Source organism: Typopeltis vanoorti, chromosome 3, assembly GCF_054136105.1.
Source record: "Typopeltis vanoorti isolate ZY-2024b chromosome 3, IOZ_Tvanoo_1.0, whole genome shotgun sequence".
In the NCBI taxonomy this organism is placed as follows: Eukaryota; Metazoa; Arthropoda; class Arachnida; order Uropygi; family Thelyphonidae; genus Typopeltis; species Typopeltis vanoorti.
Window position 1 is genome coordinate 89,989,425 of NC_143551.1, and position 16,684 is coordinate 90,006,108.

At 41.0% G+C, this 16,684-nt stretch overlaps 1 protein-coding gene across 4 annotated transcripts in view; it reads left to right on the top strand.

Moving 5' to 3' along the window:
* Nucleotides 1-16,684, top strand: part of LOC150108372 (uncharacterized) — a 44,561-nt gene that overhangs the window by 8,773 nt on the left and 19,104 nt on the right. For all 4 annotated transcript variants that reach the window (XM_090415772.1, XM_090415773.1, XM_090415774.1 and 1 more), the window contains exon 2: nt 6,078-6,160. In XM_090415772.1, coding sequence (XP_090271898.1) covers nt 6,078-6,160 — 83 coding nt within the window. The remainder of the gene's footprint in view (nt 1-6,077; nt 6,161-16,684) is intronic.

Consider the following 16,684-nt stretch of genomic DNA (forward strand, 5'->3'; position numbering starts at 1 on the left):
ACTCAAGCAGTGCATCAAGTAGGATTTTTGTAAGTCTTTACTGCGGTTTTCGCATGGATTTAGTAAAAGCAAAGCAAAAGCATGCATCCGGCTGGAGCGCTAAGAGGGAAAAAAAAGATAGAAAGAAACACAGGCTTAAAGTCGTTTTATACAGACCGCGTTTTCATCTGGATTCGCACGTTTCATTTAATACCTTTTAATCCTCAATGCATCTTTGATACTGAGGCTCTAAAGGCTGCAAATGTTACGCATTAGACACTTGGCAAGGGCTATTGACTTCTATGCGAATACGTGAATGGACCGAAAAATGGTTAGGCAAAGAATTAAGTCTTTCGAAGAAAGAAAGAAGAAAAAAAAAACTGCCTGTATGAATGGCACTTGCAATGTGTTTTAAAAGAGTTTTTAATCGTCAGTAAACTCATAATCGTATATATATATATATTTCAGAAGTCACTTCCGGCTTGTTCTAGATGTGCGCATTCAAATTTTTAAGTTCGGTTCGATTTGATTGATTATTAACTAAAGCAAAAATATTTATAGAACATTTTAAAAACTAGAAAAAGAATTAAAAACTTTCCAATGCGTTTTTTTTTTCTCTCGATTCTGGTACTGCTCTCCTATTAGATAAACAGTTATCAAAATTTCTAACCCAGTAATCTTAAGTAAGTGCATCAAGATAAGACAAACAGTTTCATAACCGTTCGTTTGTCATCTCAAGAGTCAGATCGATAACTACGATATTCAGTTACTGTTGGATAGATAAGAATATCAGTGGGATGTTTATTGCACAGTAGACGGGGGGGGGGGTGATGCTCGCGAGTGTTATCATCCATTTTTATTTTCAAGTGAGTGAAGAAATCACTCTCGCATGGTCAAAGAGCGAAGGAAAATACTTTCATTGAAATAAATTACTAACATTAGTGCACTACATACTCAGAATTGCTTTATTATCTTTTTAATCTCATCTCATCTCATCTTCTTTATACCCTCTTTTACCTTGCGGTGTCGAGGGTTTAATAATCATCGGACCTCAGACCGTTCACAGGATAAGGTGGTCGGCCCTATTCCTCGGTGTATCCTCTGTCGTGTAGTGTTGAGTTCTCAAGGCCGGTTTGCCTGCTTTGCGGGATGAAAAACCCCAGGATAAACTGGGGGAAAAGCCCTGCTATCCACGCCCAAGCCCGGCTAACTTGGCTATGGCTGAGGAATATCCTTCAGCTTCTCACCTTACCGACGGGAATCGAACCTAGGACACTCCTTCCCCAGATTCAGATGACGACTGGTCTCCACCCTTCAGCCATCAATCAATTGAACTAAAACTATCAATGAATCAAAGAGTTTATTGGAGAGATTATTACATCGCACAAGTGCCGCCATCTGGTGGCTGTAAACCATAATAGTTTCTGTTTGACCTCTATGGTTGATTTTTTGTTCCGAGGAATCAAAAACCTGTCTCTGGTAGGAAAAGCTCCACTTGCCTGTACTAAAGATCGACTGACTCATGGGAATTGGAGTGTAGTTTCTGACGTCGTGTTCATCGGTCCAATAGTGACAATAAAGGAAATATCCTCTATAATTTCTATTCTTATTTATCAGACTATCGATTCATTGTTTTCACCCTAGTTCTTTCAAATGGAGGTCAAATTGTCAACTCCTTTACCACCTGAATGCGCTGTCCAAATATTCAGAGACGAACAGTACGGACTGTAATACATTATTACCGTGGGTGGGCTAATGTATTTTATTTATTTATTTTTTAAGTTTTACATAATTGCTAAATCCTACTTTGAAGACCAAACTTGTAACTTTATTTAAATCACTTCAGGCGTCAAGAGATGAAATTCACCTTCCATCTAAAGACATTCACGAACTTCCATGTACACTTCTGGATTCGAACCCCAGATTATTGTTTGGAGAGTGAATACTCTATATTTAATCGGCAGCCAGCAAAGCAAAGCAGACTGTCATCACAGGATCTGCTTTCCACATTTTGTAATTGAGCGACTTCTCTCTGATCATTCACTGTGCGACATGACAGACGATTTCTTCTCCTATCTTCAGTTTTCTGTACCAATGTAGGAGTACCCCATGGCTCTGGTCTTTTATCAGCCTCTCCTGCACATCAATGAGCTTCTCTCATTGATATCAAATCATACCTAATCCTATTTATAGTTTTGCTGATGACAGTAAGCTCCATTCCTTGTAACATTTGATAAATTGCGTCACTCATAGCTTTATAATCTCCTATAATCAATGCCTTCAATACTTCCAGGAAAAGTCTTGAAAGGTGTAATTCCCTAGTAACTATCATATCTCTTCTTAAAAACATACACCGCACTCACAATATCCATACGCGTGTTTTATTCCATAACAAAGAGAATTCAAAAACTCCTTTACTTTATACTAATAAATAATTCCAGTTTGTACCTGTATGTAATATTCAGATGCAAATTTCAATTAATTTTCTGCTTGATTAAAATGTCATATTAACATTTTTAAAACATGCCGGTTCTTCCTTTAGTTATTTTAAGTATTACAAGGACGTAAAGCAAATAAATGAATATGAATGAATAGATGAACTGGATAAATTAATAAATGAACAAAGAAAGTCTGCCGTTTGCGATAATTAAAGCGTGATCGTAGAAAACTTAGAGAAAATTTGATGGAGAATAAGCACAAAGAACGTGTGTAGAAATCGCTGTGTGATGCCACAAAGGATGAAAGGCATCTAGAGGATCAGAAGATTAAAAGGACAGGACCATATGGACAGTTGCCTCATCTGGATGATTTTAATGAATAGATATCCAATTCTATTAAATAATGATTTGTAGAGTTTCCAACAAGAATGCGAAAAAAAAAAGGAAGATGATAAAAGAGAAGACACTCTGAGCAATAGCGAAGGTCGAAATGTCGTAGTCGGCGATGCGAAATTATCTGCGAAGAAAGGTGACGAATGCTGTAACGGTAAGCTGGGATATCATTTGACAAGGTGTGCTCTAACAACTAGAAGTCTATTCCGAGTTGCAGAGAGAGAGAGAGAGAATGAGCGAGTGGGAGGCAAAGATAATCAGTACGCAGGCTGAGATATGAAAGCCTAGTCAGGGCAGTAAAAATACGGAATGAGGTTTGCAGGTGAGCAGACATTAACAAAGAATGCAGCGGGAAGAAGAGAGGGGGGGGGTTGTGAAGACGGATATAGCACGACAATCTAAGCTCAAAGCACAAGCTTTGATTATAGTACGGGAAGAGCATTGCCGAATGGCGAGAAGCTACACGTTGATCTGCGTATTGAGACTACAAAGTGGGTGGGCATCAAGAGCAGCCATTTTAATTGAATTTTTGGGAAAAACAAGCGACAGATGCCATCAAAAGGGTAGGTTGTTAACAACGACGCTCATACAATTAAGAATTTTAAGCAGCAATTGCGACACAGCAGTTTAATTTACTTAGGCTCACTCTAGGGGTTTCGTCTTAATAAATTTTGAATCGTAGTAAAAGAAAAGAAAGAGTAATTCAATTCGGATAAGGTTCCGAAAGATCGGAATTATAGTTGGGAATAATTCTAAAATATTAACGTAGACATAACTGTAACGAGAATTGCATAATAATTTATTTTTTTGTTTTGGTTTGTAGATGGACATATTGTTCGCTTAGCCATAGTGGTGTTTGTTAACCATTACATTGTTTTTACTCAATTTTTTTTTTCAATTGAGTTAATCGGTCTTTGACTGAATATTAGGAAAGTTGGATTTCCTACGAGTGCCCCTGTTTTCCTTCCACAAATATAAATCGACCTAGACTTTGGTTTGGGTTACATCACGTTGAATAAATATGATGATAAGAAAACTAAAGATGGAATAAATATGAATTTGGGTAATTCATAGAGTTAAGAAGGTTGCTGCTTTAGCTGGACTTAAGTCTCCTATTGGAAGATCAATAATGATGATCACAATAAAAATAATAATAAAATTCAGATCACTTTTATCATATTCGTTCTGAAATTGTCAACGGGATAACCGTCATCTTGCACTGGAAATATAATATTTCCTTTACTTTTATATAGATTGTGGTGGTAATAAAATCGAAAATATTTTCAAAATAATTAAAAAAACTGGAAGAAATTTCCCGTAAGAAACGTTATTAGCGTAGAATTTTCGCCTAAGTGTCATAGGCATCATCAGTAGCTAAAGTAGCTAATGTATGACTAAATATTAACCATATTTAACAAATTATATATTTATTTATTTATTTATTTAGACAAAATAAAGTTAGTACTGAACCAATAGGATGCGAATATACGGGCGCTTTGAGCGTTCGTCACTTCCTATAAGGTTCGGCTAGGGCAACTCGTAGTATGGCGGAAGTGTATTCCCGCAAGCTCTCGGGTCAATTTTTGCACGAAACTCTTATAGTTTCTGTATTCGGCTTTGAAATAATGTTGGATTTACTATCCACTTAATTTATATAATTTTGCATCGCCGAAATGAAGCCTTTGGCTCTTTATTTTAGTAAACAAAGTTAGTACTTTTTAAATCAGCTAATTTTTCCTATCTCCCACAAAGAGGATAGACGTAGACCATAGGATCTGTTAAAGTTAGGACAATGAAGTAGTATTTCACAAGTTTCTTTATAAAGCTATTCTATGAGGAAGCAACTTTTCTGAAGGACTCTTGTCTTGTTCCAATGAACTGTGCTTAGTGTCGATAGCTTAATCCAAAAATCTAGACTGTTCAAGCTCAAGGTATTAAATATAAAACCTGTGTTCTTTCAAGACGAATAAAGCAAATCTTCCTGTTTGTCTGAAATAAGATAACCCATAGAAGCAAGGAATCTGGTAAATGTCTGGATAATTGAGAGGTGAAAATTTGTCCTTAGGAGAAGCGAGAAAGGCGGAGATTTTTCTGATGGAGCGAAAGGTAACAAAAAATATTTAGTGGTTTTAAAACTTTTGTTATTCGTTCACAATAGGAATACCAATTATTTCTTCTATTTGAAGAGGTAAAAATACTATAACTGTTAAAAGGCCTTTTGATGAAATAATCCTAAAAACCATTAGATAAAAAGGTGGAATTAATATGCTGTAATTCCTTCTGTAACACTTTGTCTGAAGAACATAAAGAATGGGCACGATGTAGTAAAGTCTTAATAGTTGCAGCCTTTCAACGAAGATGGTGATGGGATATAGTAGTGTATGAGTTTTCTTCGGAAAAACTGAAAAATGTAGGCTACCAACTGGTCGGCGAAGAATTAAGATCTAAAAAGTAATTGCTTATTTACTTCTTCTTCTTCTTCTTCTAGGATGAATTGGATCCTGGGATGAAGGTCATGTAATTCAGAAAGAAACTGCTGTAGCTCAGAGGAGGAGCCATTCCAAATTGCCAAAATATCATCCACAAATCTGAAATAATGAGTAGGCCTAGGTGGAATGTTGTCAAACATGCGATATCAGAAGAACTAGGCTGTTCGTGGCCGTTCCTTCCATTTTTTTAAAGGAGAAATAACCAGAATGTATTACGAAATCAAATAGTTTAAAATATCTGAAGGAAATTCTTGCGTTAATAATTCAATAGTGTCTATTAAAAGGAACATTAGCAAACAAAGACACAACAGCTGAATTAATCCTTTTATATAAGTAGCAGTTCTAGTTGAAGAAGTAGTTAAATTAGATAAGAATTTAGATATTTTATAAGTGAAACATCCCATACAGTCCACGACTGATCTTAATGGAATATCTGGTTTATAAATTTTGGGAAGACCGTACAATTTAGGTAGACAACCGAAGAAGGTTTGAAGCTTTTCTTTTTTTTTTTCCTATACTCTTTTTGTGTGAATTAGGTGATAAACTGTTGCAGGAGATATTGAATCAAATTCAACTTTGACGTAAATACTTTCCTCGCAATTTTTATATAGTGTTTCTTATTTCTGGGGTTGTTTTAAAACAACCCCAGATGTGCGGAAAAATTATAAGATATGCATGTAATTAAAAAAATCATTTAAAACATCTGTAAATTTCCATTGACCTTCAACAGATCCCCCTTATAAAAGTATGTTTGTCAATAATTGATATTATTTTTCAGTGTTCATAGGTACAAAGTCCAAAGATAAAGCGCTGGACCCTATGGAGAACCATGAAGATTCATTACTGTCGACCACCCAAAGGGTATCAATCTCTTGCTTTTCTCTTTAGTTAATTCTCACATTTCTCTCCTCAAACCAGTGAAAACTAACTTATAATGGATGCTCTAAGAGTTCTTACATTGTGGTGTTGAACAGGATGATCCTACCTCCTGTTGAATCACTTTCAAAGTAGCTCTACCAGGCTCATTTACATTATTTTTTTATGTGAATCTCACCCATGAAAGGTTTCATGTGATGTGTGTAGTACATTATTATTGTAGTTAGGATTAAGGATTAGGTAATGCAGGTATCCTGCTTTAAAAACCCAACGCAGTATTTTTAAGATAATGATGGCGGTCTCACACTTGGCTATGACATTCATCTCCTACCTAAAGACATTCTCAACCATTCAAACCCAAAGTCTGCTAAGTGGTTAGAGGCGGTTGCGTCAAATTCTTGGCCAACCAGGCTGTTTCATGAAGAACCGGTATCCCCCTACACTGGTGGAAGGGAATCCGAGAATATTTCGATCTCACATTGTACGAAAACATACTGAAAAAAGTAATACTTCCTATTATTAATTAATTTATCTATTAAAATTTTTATTTTTATTTTTTATTGTATTTTATTTTTTTACAAATAGAATACAAATGGCGTGAACTAACTGGTTCGTTACATATTCTCTCACTTTGATGTGAAGTTTCATATTTATGTCGCTAGAGGTCTCTGAATTATATGCAGTGAATATTGTCTACTCATGCTGAAAAAAAGGCATGCAACGGGTGAAAATGATTTACTGAAACAAACATGTAGGCAATTATCAGCATGAATTCTTGGGAATATTTAGAAACAAAAATAATCAGCTCAATTTGAATAATCTATTAAAACATTGCTATTATAGTTAGGGCCGCCATCGTTTTGTTCTTTAGGAATTAAATCATATTTCTTGACAGTTTAATTAACTGTACCAACTAGCGGTGAAAAAAAAAGTTCGTAAGAGACTAAAATTTGTAAATTTCTTTTCTAAATAGACAGCTTATGTAAATAAAGACATTTAATTAATCTCACTTGTAATTAATCATTACTGTATTTTAGAATACAACACATTAGTTGGTATTGTTTAGAAAGTCTAAAAGTGCTATAATTAGTGAAAAAAATCAGGAAGATGAAAAAAAAAAGATTCTTGAAATGTGAACAAAATATTTATATTCTGACAGTCATTTTTTTGCTGTTTTATGTTAATTATAGCGAGATAATGTCAACTATCAACTTCATTAAATTGTGAAAGAAAAAGAATATTCGGGAAATAACTAAAATGTATTAGGAATGAGAGAGAGAGCAAGAAACGAAAATAAACATACCATATTAACTTGAAATGAAGAGAAGATTGTTTTGTCTCGATAAAAAAAGGGCTTAATTTTTTTTTTTAAATATTAAACTAGCCAAATCACTACACGTTCTCCACTTCATTGAAAAGACCCTCGAAAGACACTTCATTGAAATGAGCAGTAAACGAAAAAAATTACTAATAGTAAATATATTTAAGCTCATTTTGCAAAATATCTGTTATTATCTCTCTCTTTGTCATCTGTCACTACACTTTACAGATTATTTTCGGATACCCTTTAATCCTCTTTCATTTAATTATGTTATTAATGCTTACCAAGATTACCCAATACAAAAATGATCTCTTTTCTTTGAAACTAATACAGATATTTACGTATGGGTTTTATTGTTTAATTATTATGCATTAGTAATTTTAGAACAGTAGTATATATATTTAATATGTGCATATGTAATGACCGTTTTAATCTCAGTTTGTATTCAATATTAGTTGTAAAAAGAAGCTTAAATACACACACACACACACACAAGCAACAGTATAAGAGAAAGAGTGAACACTAGCGACACCAAACGTGCACTTTTTAAATAAAATTTGGGATTTAGGATATGCACGATGTCGATGGAATATAAATTTGTCTTCAGTCTGAACACCCTTAATAATGTAACTTTGTGGGATAATTACATTAGTTATATAAATTGAAAGTACCAAAAAATTATATTCTTGGTTTAATCGTTTATCCGAGTGTTAGTAAACAAAGCTTGCACCTGAAATATAATCAGGATAGGGCAACTCGTACATAGAAGCTAATAACCTCACATCACTTGTCTTAGTATCCCATGATGCAAAAGCACATCTCCTTACAAACATGTATAATGCTATGCATTATGGGAAGGATCACTACCCAGGCCGATTTCAATTTTTGTTGCAGTCTCGTCAGTGGGAGGCAGACCCAGAGGTGGTGATACCAAGGTAGCCTTAAAATGGAAAAGCAAGAATGCTTTTCATCTTCCCCGTTATCTGTAGAGGACAATGTAAGGATAAGGTGTTATTGAGCTATTAAAGCTCTGATCATGGCAGGAGGGTAACAGCAACAGCCTGTTAGAGCTTCATTGGCTACAGCATTGCCATCCATTACCCTCCAAGGGCAATGGATTGAATGAATCAATCACCGCATCTCGCGGTCGATTGATTCGCTTTAGTTCGCTCCAAGGGGAGAGTCCTTATAAGGACTGGCTTAAAGGGGCGAGGCAAGAATGCTTTTCATATTCCCCGTTACCTGCAGAGGACAGTGTAGGATAAGGTGTTATTGAGCAATTAAAGCTCTGATCATGGCAGGAGGGTAACAGCAATAGCCAAGCCTCAGTTAGAACTTCATTGGCTACAGCATTGCCATCCATTACCCTCCAAGGGTAATGAATGAATCAATCACCGACTATGTAAGTAAAGGTAAAATCTCAAAAATACGGACGATCTCTAGGCCACTCCATAGTGGGCGAAAGACCGTCCTAATCTCAGCGTTGGTTCCACTCAGTGACGGGCTCCCCGACCACTGAGCAGAACCGCTCAAATTCCGAGGAAAATAATTCACCGACAAAGCCCCTCAGCGGGCCGTGCCGGAGAACACTTTCCCCGGAAACTCAAAGTGCTCCCTTAAGGCAAAAACCTTAAGAGAGCGAACTCAAAAACTCGTCGCCCAGGATAACAGCAACAGCCGAACCTCAGTTAAACTTCATTGGTTCAGCATTGCCATCCGTTACCCTATATGGGCATCTCATATAAAATCAATCACCGTATGTGTAAGTAAAGGTGATAATCTCAAAAATATCGGACGATCTCTAGGCCACTCATTCGTGGGCGAAAGACCGTCCAAATCTAAGCGTTGGTTCTACTCAGTGAAACTCGAGTACCGAGCAGAACCGCTCATTCCGAGGAAAATAATTCACCGGCAAGTACCCCTCAGCGGGCCGTGCCGGAGAACACTTTCCCCGGAGACTCAAAGTGCTCCCTTAGGGCAAAACCTAAGAGAGCGAACTCATTTACCCAGGATAACAGCAACAGCCGAACCTCAGTTAAACTTCATTGGTTCAGCATTGCCATCCGTTACCCTATATGGGCATCTCATATAAAATCAATCACCGTATGTGTAAGTAAAGGTGATATCTCAAAAATATCGGACGATCTCTAGGCCACTCATTCGTGGGCGAAAGACCGTCCAAATCTCAGCGTTGGTTCTACTCAGTGAAACTCGAGTACCGAGCAGAACCGCTCACATTCCGAGGAAAATAATTCACCGGCAAGTACCCCTCAGCGGGCCGTGCCGGAGAACACTTTCCCCAGAGACTCAAAGTGCTCCCTTAGGGCAAAACCTAAGAGAGCGAACTCATTTACCCAGGATAACAGCAACAGCCGAACCTCAGTTAAACTTCATTGGTTCAGCATTGCCATCCGTTACCCTATATGGGCATCTCATATAAAATCAATCACCGTATGTGTAAGTAAAGGTGATATCTCAAAAATATCGGACGATCTCTAGGCCACTCATTCGTGGGCGAAAGACCGTCCAAATCTCAGCGTTGGTTCTACTCAGTGAAACTCGAGTACCGAGCAGAACCGCTCATTCCGAAGAAAATAATTCACCGGCAAGTACCCCTCAGCGGGCCGTGCCGGAGAACACTTTCCCCGGTAACTCAATGCTCCCTTAGGGCAAAACCTAAGAGAGCGAACTCATTTACCCAGGATAACAGCAACAGCCGAACCTCAGTTAAACTTCATTGGTTCAGCATTGCCATCCGTTACCCTATATGGGCATCTCATATAAAATCAATCACCGTATGTGTAAGTAAAGGTGATATCTCAAAAATATCGGACGATCTCTAGGCCACTCATTCGTGGGCGAAAGACCGTCCAAATCTCAGCGTTGGTTCTACTCAGTGAAACTCGAGTACCGAGCAGAACCGCTCATTCCGAAGAAAATAATTCACCGGCAAGTACCCCTCAGCGGGCCGTGCCGGAGAACACTTTCCCCGGTAACTCAAAGTGCTCCCTTAGGGCAAAACCTAAGAGAGCGAACTCATTTACCCAGGATAACAGCAACAGCCGAACCTCAGTTAAACTTCATTGGTTCAGCATTGCCATCCGTTACCCTATATGGGCATCTCATATAAAATCAATCACCGTATGTGTAAGTAAAGGTGATATCTCAAAAATATCGGACGATCTCTAGGCCACTCATTCGTGGGCGAAAGACCGTCCAAATCTCAGCGTTGGTTCTACTCAGTGAAACTCGAGTACCGAGCAGAACCGCTCATTCCGAGGAAAATAATTCACCGGCAAGTACCCCTCAGCGGGCCGTGCCGGAGAACACTTTCCCCGGAGACTCAAAGTGCTCCCTTAGGGCAAAACCTAAGAGAGCGAACTCATTTACCCAGGATAACAGCAACAGCCGAACCTCAGTTAAACTTCATTGGTTCAGCATTGCCATCCGTTACCCTATATGGGCATCTCATATAAAATCAATCACCGTATGTGTAAGTAAAGGTGATATCTCAAAAATATCGGACGATCTCTAGGCCACTCATTCGTGGGCGAAAGACCGTCCAAATCTCAGCGTTGGTTCTACTCAGTGAAACTCGAGTACCGAGCAGAACCGCTCACATTCCGAGGAAAATAATTCACCGGCAAGTACCCCTCAGCGGGCCGTGCCGGAGAACACTTTCCCCGGAGACTCAAAGTGCTCCCTTAGGGCAAAACCTAAGAGAGCGAACTCATTTACCCAGGATAACAGCAACAGCCGAACCTCAGTTAAACTTCATTGGTTCAGCATTGCCATCCGTTACCCTATATGGGCATCTCATATAAAATCAATCACCGTATGTGTAAGTAAAGGTGATATCTCAAAAATATCGGACGATCTCTAGGCCACTCATTCGTGGGCGAAAGACCGTCCAAATCTCAGCGTTGGTTCTACTCAGTGAAACTCGAGTACCGAGCAGAACCGCTCATTCCGAAGAAAATAATTCACCGGCACGTACCCCTCAGCGGGCCGCGACGGAGAACACTTTCCCCGGTAACTCAAAGTGCTCCCTTAGGTCAAAACCTAAGAGAGCGAACTCATTTACCCAGGATAACAGCAACAGCCGAACCTCAGTTAAACTTCATTGGTTCAGCATTGCCATCCGTTACCCTATATGGGCATCTCATATAAAATCAATCACCGTATGTGTAAGTAAAGGTGATATCTCAAAAATATCGGACGATCTCTAGGCCACTCATTCGTGGGCGAAAGACCGTCCAAATCTCAGCGTTGGTTCTACTCAGTGAAACTCGAGTACCGAGCAGAACCGCTCACATTCCGAGGAAAATAATTCACCGGCAAGTACCCCTCAGCGGGCCGTGCCGGAGAACACTTTCCCCGGAGACTCAAAGTGCTCCCTTAGGGCAAAACCTAAGAGAGCGAACTCATTTACCCAGGATAACAGCAACAGCCGAACCTCAGTTAAACTTCATTGGTTCAGCATTGCCATCCGTTACCCTATATGGGCATCTCATATAAAATCAATCACCGTATGTGTAAGTAAAGGTGATATCTCAAAAATATCGGACGATCTCTAGGCCACTCATTCGTGGGCGAAAGACCGTCCAAATCTCAGCGTTGGTTCTACTCAGTGAAACTCGAGTACCGAGCAGAACCGCTCATTCCGAGGAAAATAATTCACCGGCAAGTACCCCTCAGCGGGCCGTGCCGGAGAACACTTTCCCCGGAGACTCAAAGTGCTCCCTTAGGGCAAAACCTAAGAGAGCGAACTCATTTACCCAGGATAACAGCAACAGCCGAACCTCAGTTAAACTTCATTGGTTCAGCATTGCCATCCGTTACCCTATATGGGCATCTCATATAAAATCAATCACCGTATGTGTAAGTAAAGGTGATATCTCAAAAATATCGGACGATCTCTAGGCCACTCATTCGTGGGCGAAAGACCGTCCAAATCTCAGCGTTGGTTCTACTCAGTGAAACTCGAGTACCGAGCAGAACCGCTCACATTCCGAGGAAAATAATTCACCGGCAAGTACCCCTCAGCGGGCCGTGCCGGAGAACACTTTCCCCGGAGACTCAAAGTGCTCCCTTAGGGCAAAACCTAAGAGAGCGAACTCATTTACCCAGGATAACAGCAACAGCCGAACCTCAGTTAAACTTCATTGGTTCAGCATTGCCATCCGTTACCCTATATGGGCATCTCATATAAAATCAATCACCGTATGTGTAAGTAAAGGTGATATCTCAAAAATATCGGACGATCTCTAGGCCACTCATTCGTGGGCGAAAGACCGTCCAAATCTCAGCGTTGGTTCTACTCAGTGAAACTCGAGTACCGAGCAGAACCGCTCACATTCCGAGGAAAATAATTCACCGGCAAGTACCCCTCAGCGGGCCGTGCCGGAGAACACTTTCCCCGGAGACTCAAAGTGCTCCCTTAGGGCAAAACCTAAGAGAGCGAACTCATTTACCCAGGATAACAGCAACAGCCGAACCTCAGTTAAACTTCATTGGTTCAGCATTGCCATCCGTTACCCTATATGGGCATCTCATATAAAATCAATCACCGTATGTGTAAGTAAAGGTGATATCTCAAAAATATCGGACGATCTCTAGGCCACTCATTCGTGGGCGAAAGACCGTCCAAATCTCAGCGTTGGTTCTACTCAGTGAAACTCGAGTACCGAGCAGAACCGCTCATTCCGAAGAAAATAATTCACCGGCAAGTACCCCTCAGCGGGCCGTGCCGGAGAACACTTTCCCCGGTAACTCAAAGTGCTCCCTTAGGTCAAAACCTAAGAGAGCGAACTCATTTACCCAGGATAACAGCAACAGCCGAACCTCAGTTAAACTTCATTGGTTCAGCATTGCCATCCGTTACCCTATATGGGCATCTCATATAAAATCAATCACCGTATGTGTAAGTAAAGGTGATATCTCAAAAATATCGGACGATCTCTAGGCCACTCATTCGTGGGCGAAAGACCGTCCAAATCTCAGCGTTGGTTCTACTCAGTGAAACTCGAGTACCGAGCAGAACCGCTCATTCCGAGGAAAATAATTCACCGGCAAGTACCCCTCAGCGGGCCGTGCCGGAGAACACTTTCCCCGGTAACTCAAAGTGCTCCCTTAGGGCAAAACCTAAGAGAGCGAACTCATTTACCCAGGATAACAGCAACAGCCGAACCTCAGTTAAACTTCATTGGTTCAGCATTGCCATCCGTTACCCTATATGGGCATCTCATATAAAATCAATCACCGTATGTGTAAGTAAAGGTGATATCTCAAAAATATCGGACGATCTCTAGGCCACTCATTCGTGGGCGAAAGACCGTCCAAATCTCAGCGTTGGTTCTACTCAGTGAAACTCGAGTACCGAGCAGAACCGCTCATTCCGAAGAAAATAATTCACCGGCAAGTACCCCTCAGCGGGCCGTGCCGGAGAACACTTTCCCCGGTAACTCAAAGTGCTCCCTTAGGGCAAAACCTAAGAGAGCGAACTCATTTACCCAGGATAACAGCAACAGCCGAACCTCAGTTAAACTTCATTGGTTCAGCATTGCCATCCGTTACCCTATATGGGCATCTCATATAAAATCAATCACCGTATGTGTAAGTAAAGGTGATATCTCAAAAATATCGGACGATCTCTAGGCCACTCATTCGTGGGCGAAAGACCGTCCAAATCTCAGCGTTGGTTCTACTCAGTGAAACTCGAGTACCGAGCAGAACCGCTCACATTCCGAAGAAAATAATTCACCGGCAAGTACCCCTCAGCGGGCCGTGCCGGAGAACACTTTCCCCGGTAACTCAAAGTGCTCCCTTAGGGCAAAACCTAAGAGAGCGAACTCATTTACCCAGGATAACAGCAACAGCCGAACCTCAGTTAAACTTCATTGGTTCAGCATTGCCATCCGTTACCCTATATGGGCATCTCATATAAAATCAATCACCGTATGTGTAAGTAAAGGTGATATCTCAAAAATATCGGACGATCTCTAGGCCACTCATTCGTGGGCGAAAGACCGTCCAAATCTCAGCGTTGGTTCTACTCAGTGAAACTCGAGTACCGAGCAGAACCGCTCACATTCCGAGGAAAATAATTCACCGGCAAGTACCCCTCAGCGGGCCGTGCCGGAGAACACTTTCCCCGGAGACTCAAAGTGCTCCCTTAGGGCAAAACCTAAGAGAGCGAACTCATTTACCCAGGATAACAGCAACAGCCGAACCTCAGTTAAACTTCATTGGTTCAGCATTGCCATCCGTTACCCTATATGGGCATCTCATATAAAATCAATCACCGTATGTGTAAGTAAAGGTGATATCTCAAAAATATCGGACGATCTCTAGGCCACTCATTCGTGGGCGAAAGACCGTCCAAATCTCAGCGTTGGTTCTACTCAGTGAAACTCGAGTACCGAGCAGAACCGCTCATTCCGAGGAAAATAATTCACCGGCAAGTACCCCTCAGCGGGCCGTGCCGGAGAACACTTTCCCCGGTAACTCAAAGTGCTCCCTTAGGGCAAAACCTAAGAGAGCGAACTCATTTACCCAGGATAACAGCAACAGCCGAACCTCAGTTAAACTTCATTGGTTCAGCATTGCCATCCGTTACCCTATATGGGCATCTCATATAAAATCAATCACCGTATGTGTAAGTAAAGGTGATATCTCAAAAATATCGGACGATCTCTAGGCCACTCATTCGTGGGCGAAAGACCGTCCAAATCTCAGCGTTGGTTCTACTCAGTGAAACTCGAGTACCGAGCAGAACCGCTCACATTCCGAGGAAAATAATTCACCGGCAAGTACCCCTCAGCGGGCCGTGCCGGAGAACACTTTCCCCGGAGACTCAAAGTGCTCCCTTAGGGCAAAACCTAAGAGAGCGAACTCATTTACCCAGGATAACAGCAACAGCCGAACCTCAGTTAAACTTCATTGGTTCAGCATTGCCATCCGTTACCCTATATGGGCATCTCATATAAAATCAATCACCGTATGTGTAAGTAAAGGTGATATCTCAAAAATATCGGACGATCTCTAGGCCACTCATTCGTGGGCGAAAGACCGTCCAAATCTCAGCGTTGGTTCTACTCAGTGAAACTCGAGTACCGAGCAGAACCGCTCACATTCCGAGGAAAATAATTCACCGGCAAGTACCCCTCAGCGGGCCGTGCCGGAGAACACTTTCCCCGGAGACTCAAAGTGCTCCCTTAGGGCAAAACCTAAGAGAGCGAACTCATTTACCCAGGATAACAGCAACAGCCGAACCTCAGTTAAACTTCATTGGTTCAGCATTGCCATCCGTTACCCTATATGGGCATCTCATATAAAATCAATCACCGTATGTGTAAGTAAAGGTGATATCTCAAAAATATCGGACGATCTCTAGGCCACTCATTCGTGGGCGAAAGACCGTCCAAATCTCAGCGTTGGTTCTACTCAGTGAAACTCGAGTACCGAGCAGAACCGCTCATATTCCGAGGAAAATAATTCACCGGCAAGTACCCCTCAGCGGGCCGTGCCGGAGAACACTTTCCCCGGAGACTCAAAGTGCTCCCTTAGGGCAAAACCTAAGAGAGCGAACTCATTTACCCAGGATAACAGCAACAGCCGAACCTCAGTTAAACTTCATTGGTTCAGCATTGCCATCCGTTACCCTATATGGGCATCTCATATAAAATCAATCACCGTATGTGTAAGTAAAGGTGATATCTCAAAAATATCGGACGATCTCTAGGCCACTCATTCGTGGGCGAAAGACCGTCCAAATCTCAGCGTTGGTTCTACTCAGTGAAACTCGAGTACCGAGCAGAACCGCTCATTCCGAAGAAAATAATTCACCGGCACGTACCCCTCAGCGGGCCGCGACGGAGAACACTTTCCCCGGTAACTCAAAGTGCTCCCTTAGGTCAAAACCTAAGAGAGCGAACTCATTTACCCAGGATAACAGCAACAGCCGAACCTCAGTTAAACTTCATTGGTTCAGCATTGCCATCCGTTACCCTATATGGGCATCTCATATAAAATCAATCACCGTAATGTGTAAGTAAAGGTGATATCTCAAAAATATCGGACGATCTCTAGGCCACTCATTCGTGGGCGAAAGACCGTCCAAATCTCAGCGTTGGTTCTACTCAGTGAAACTCGAGTACCGAGCAGAACCGCTCACATTCCGAGGAAAA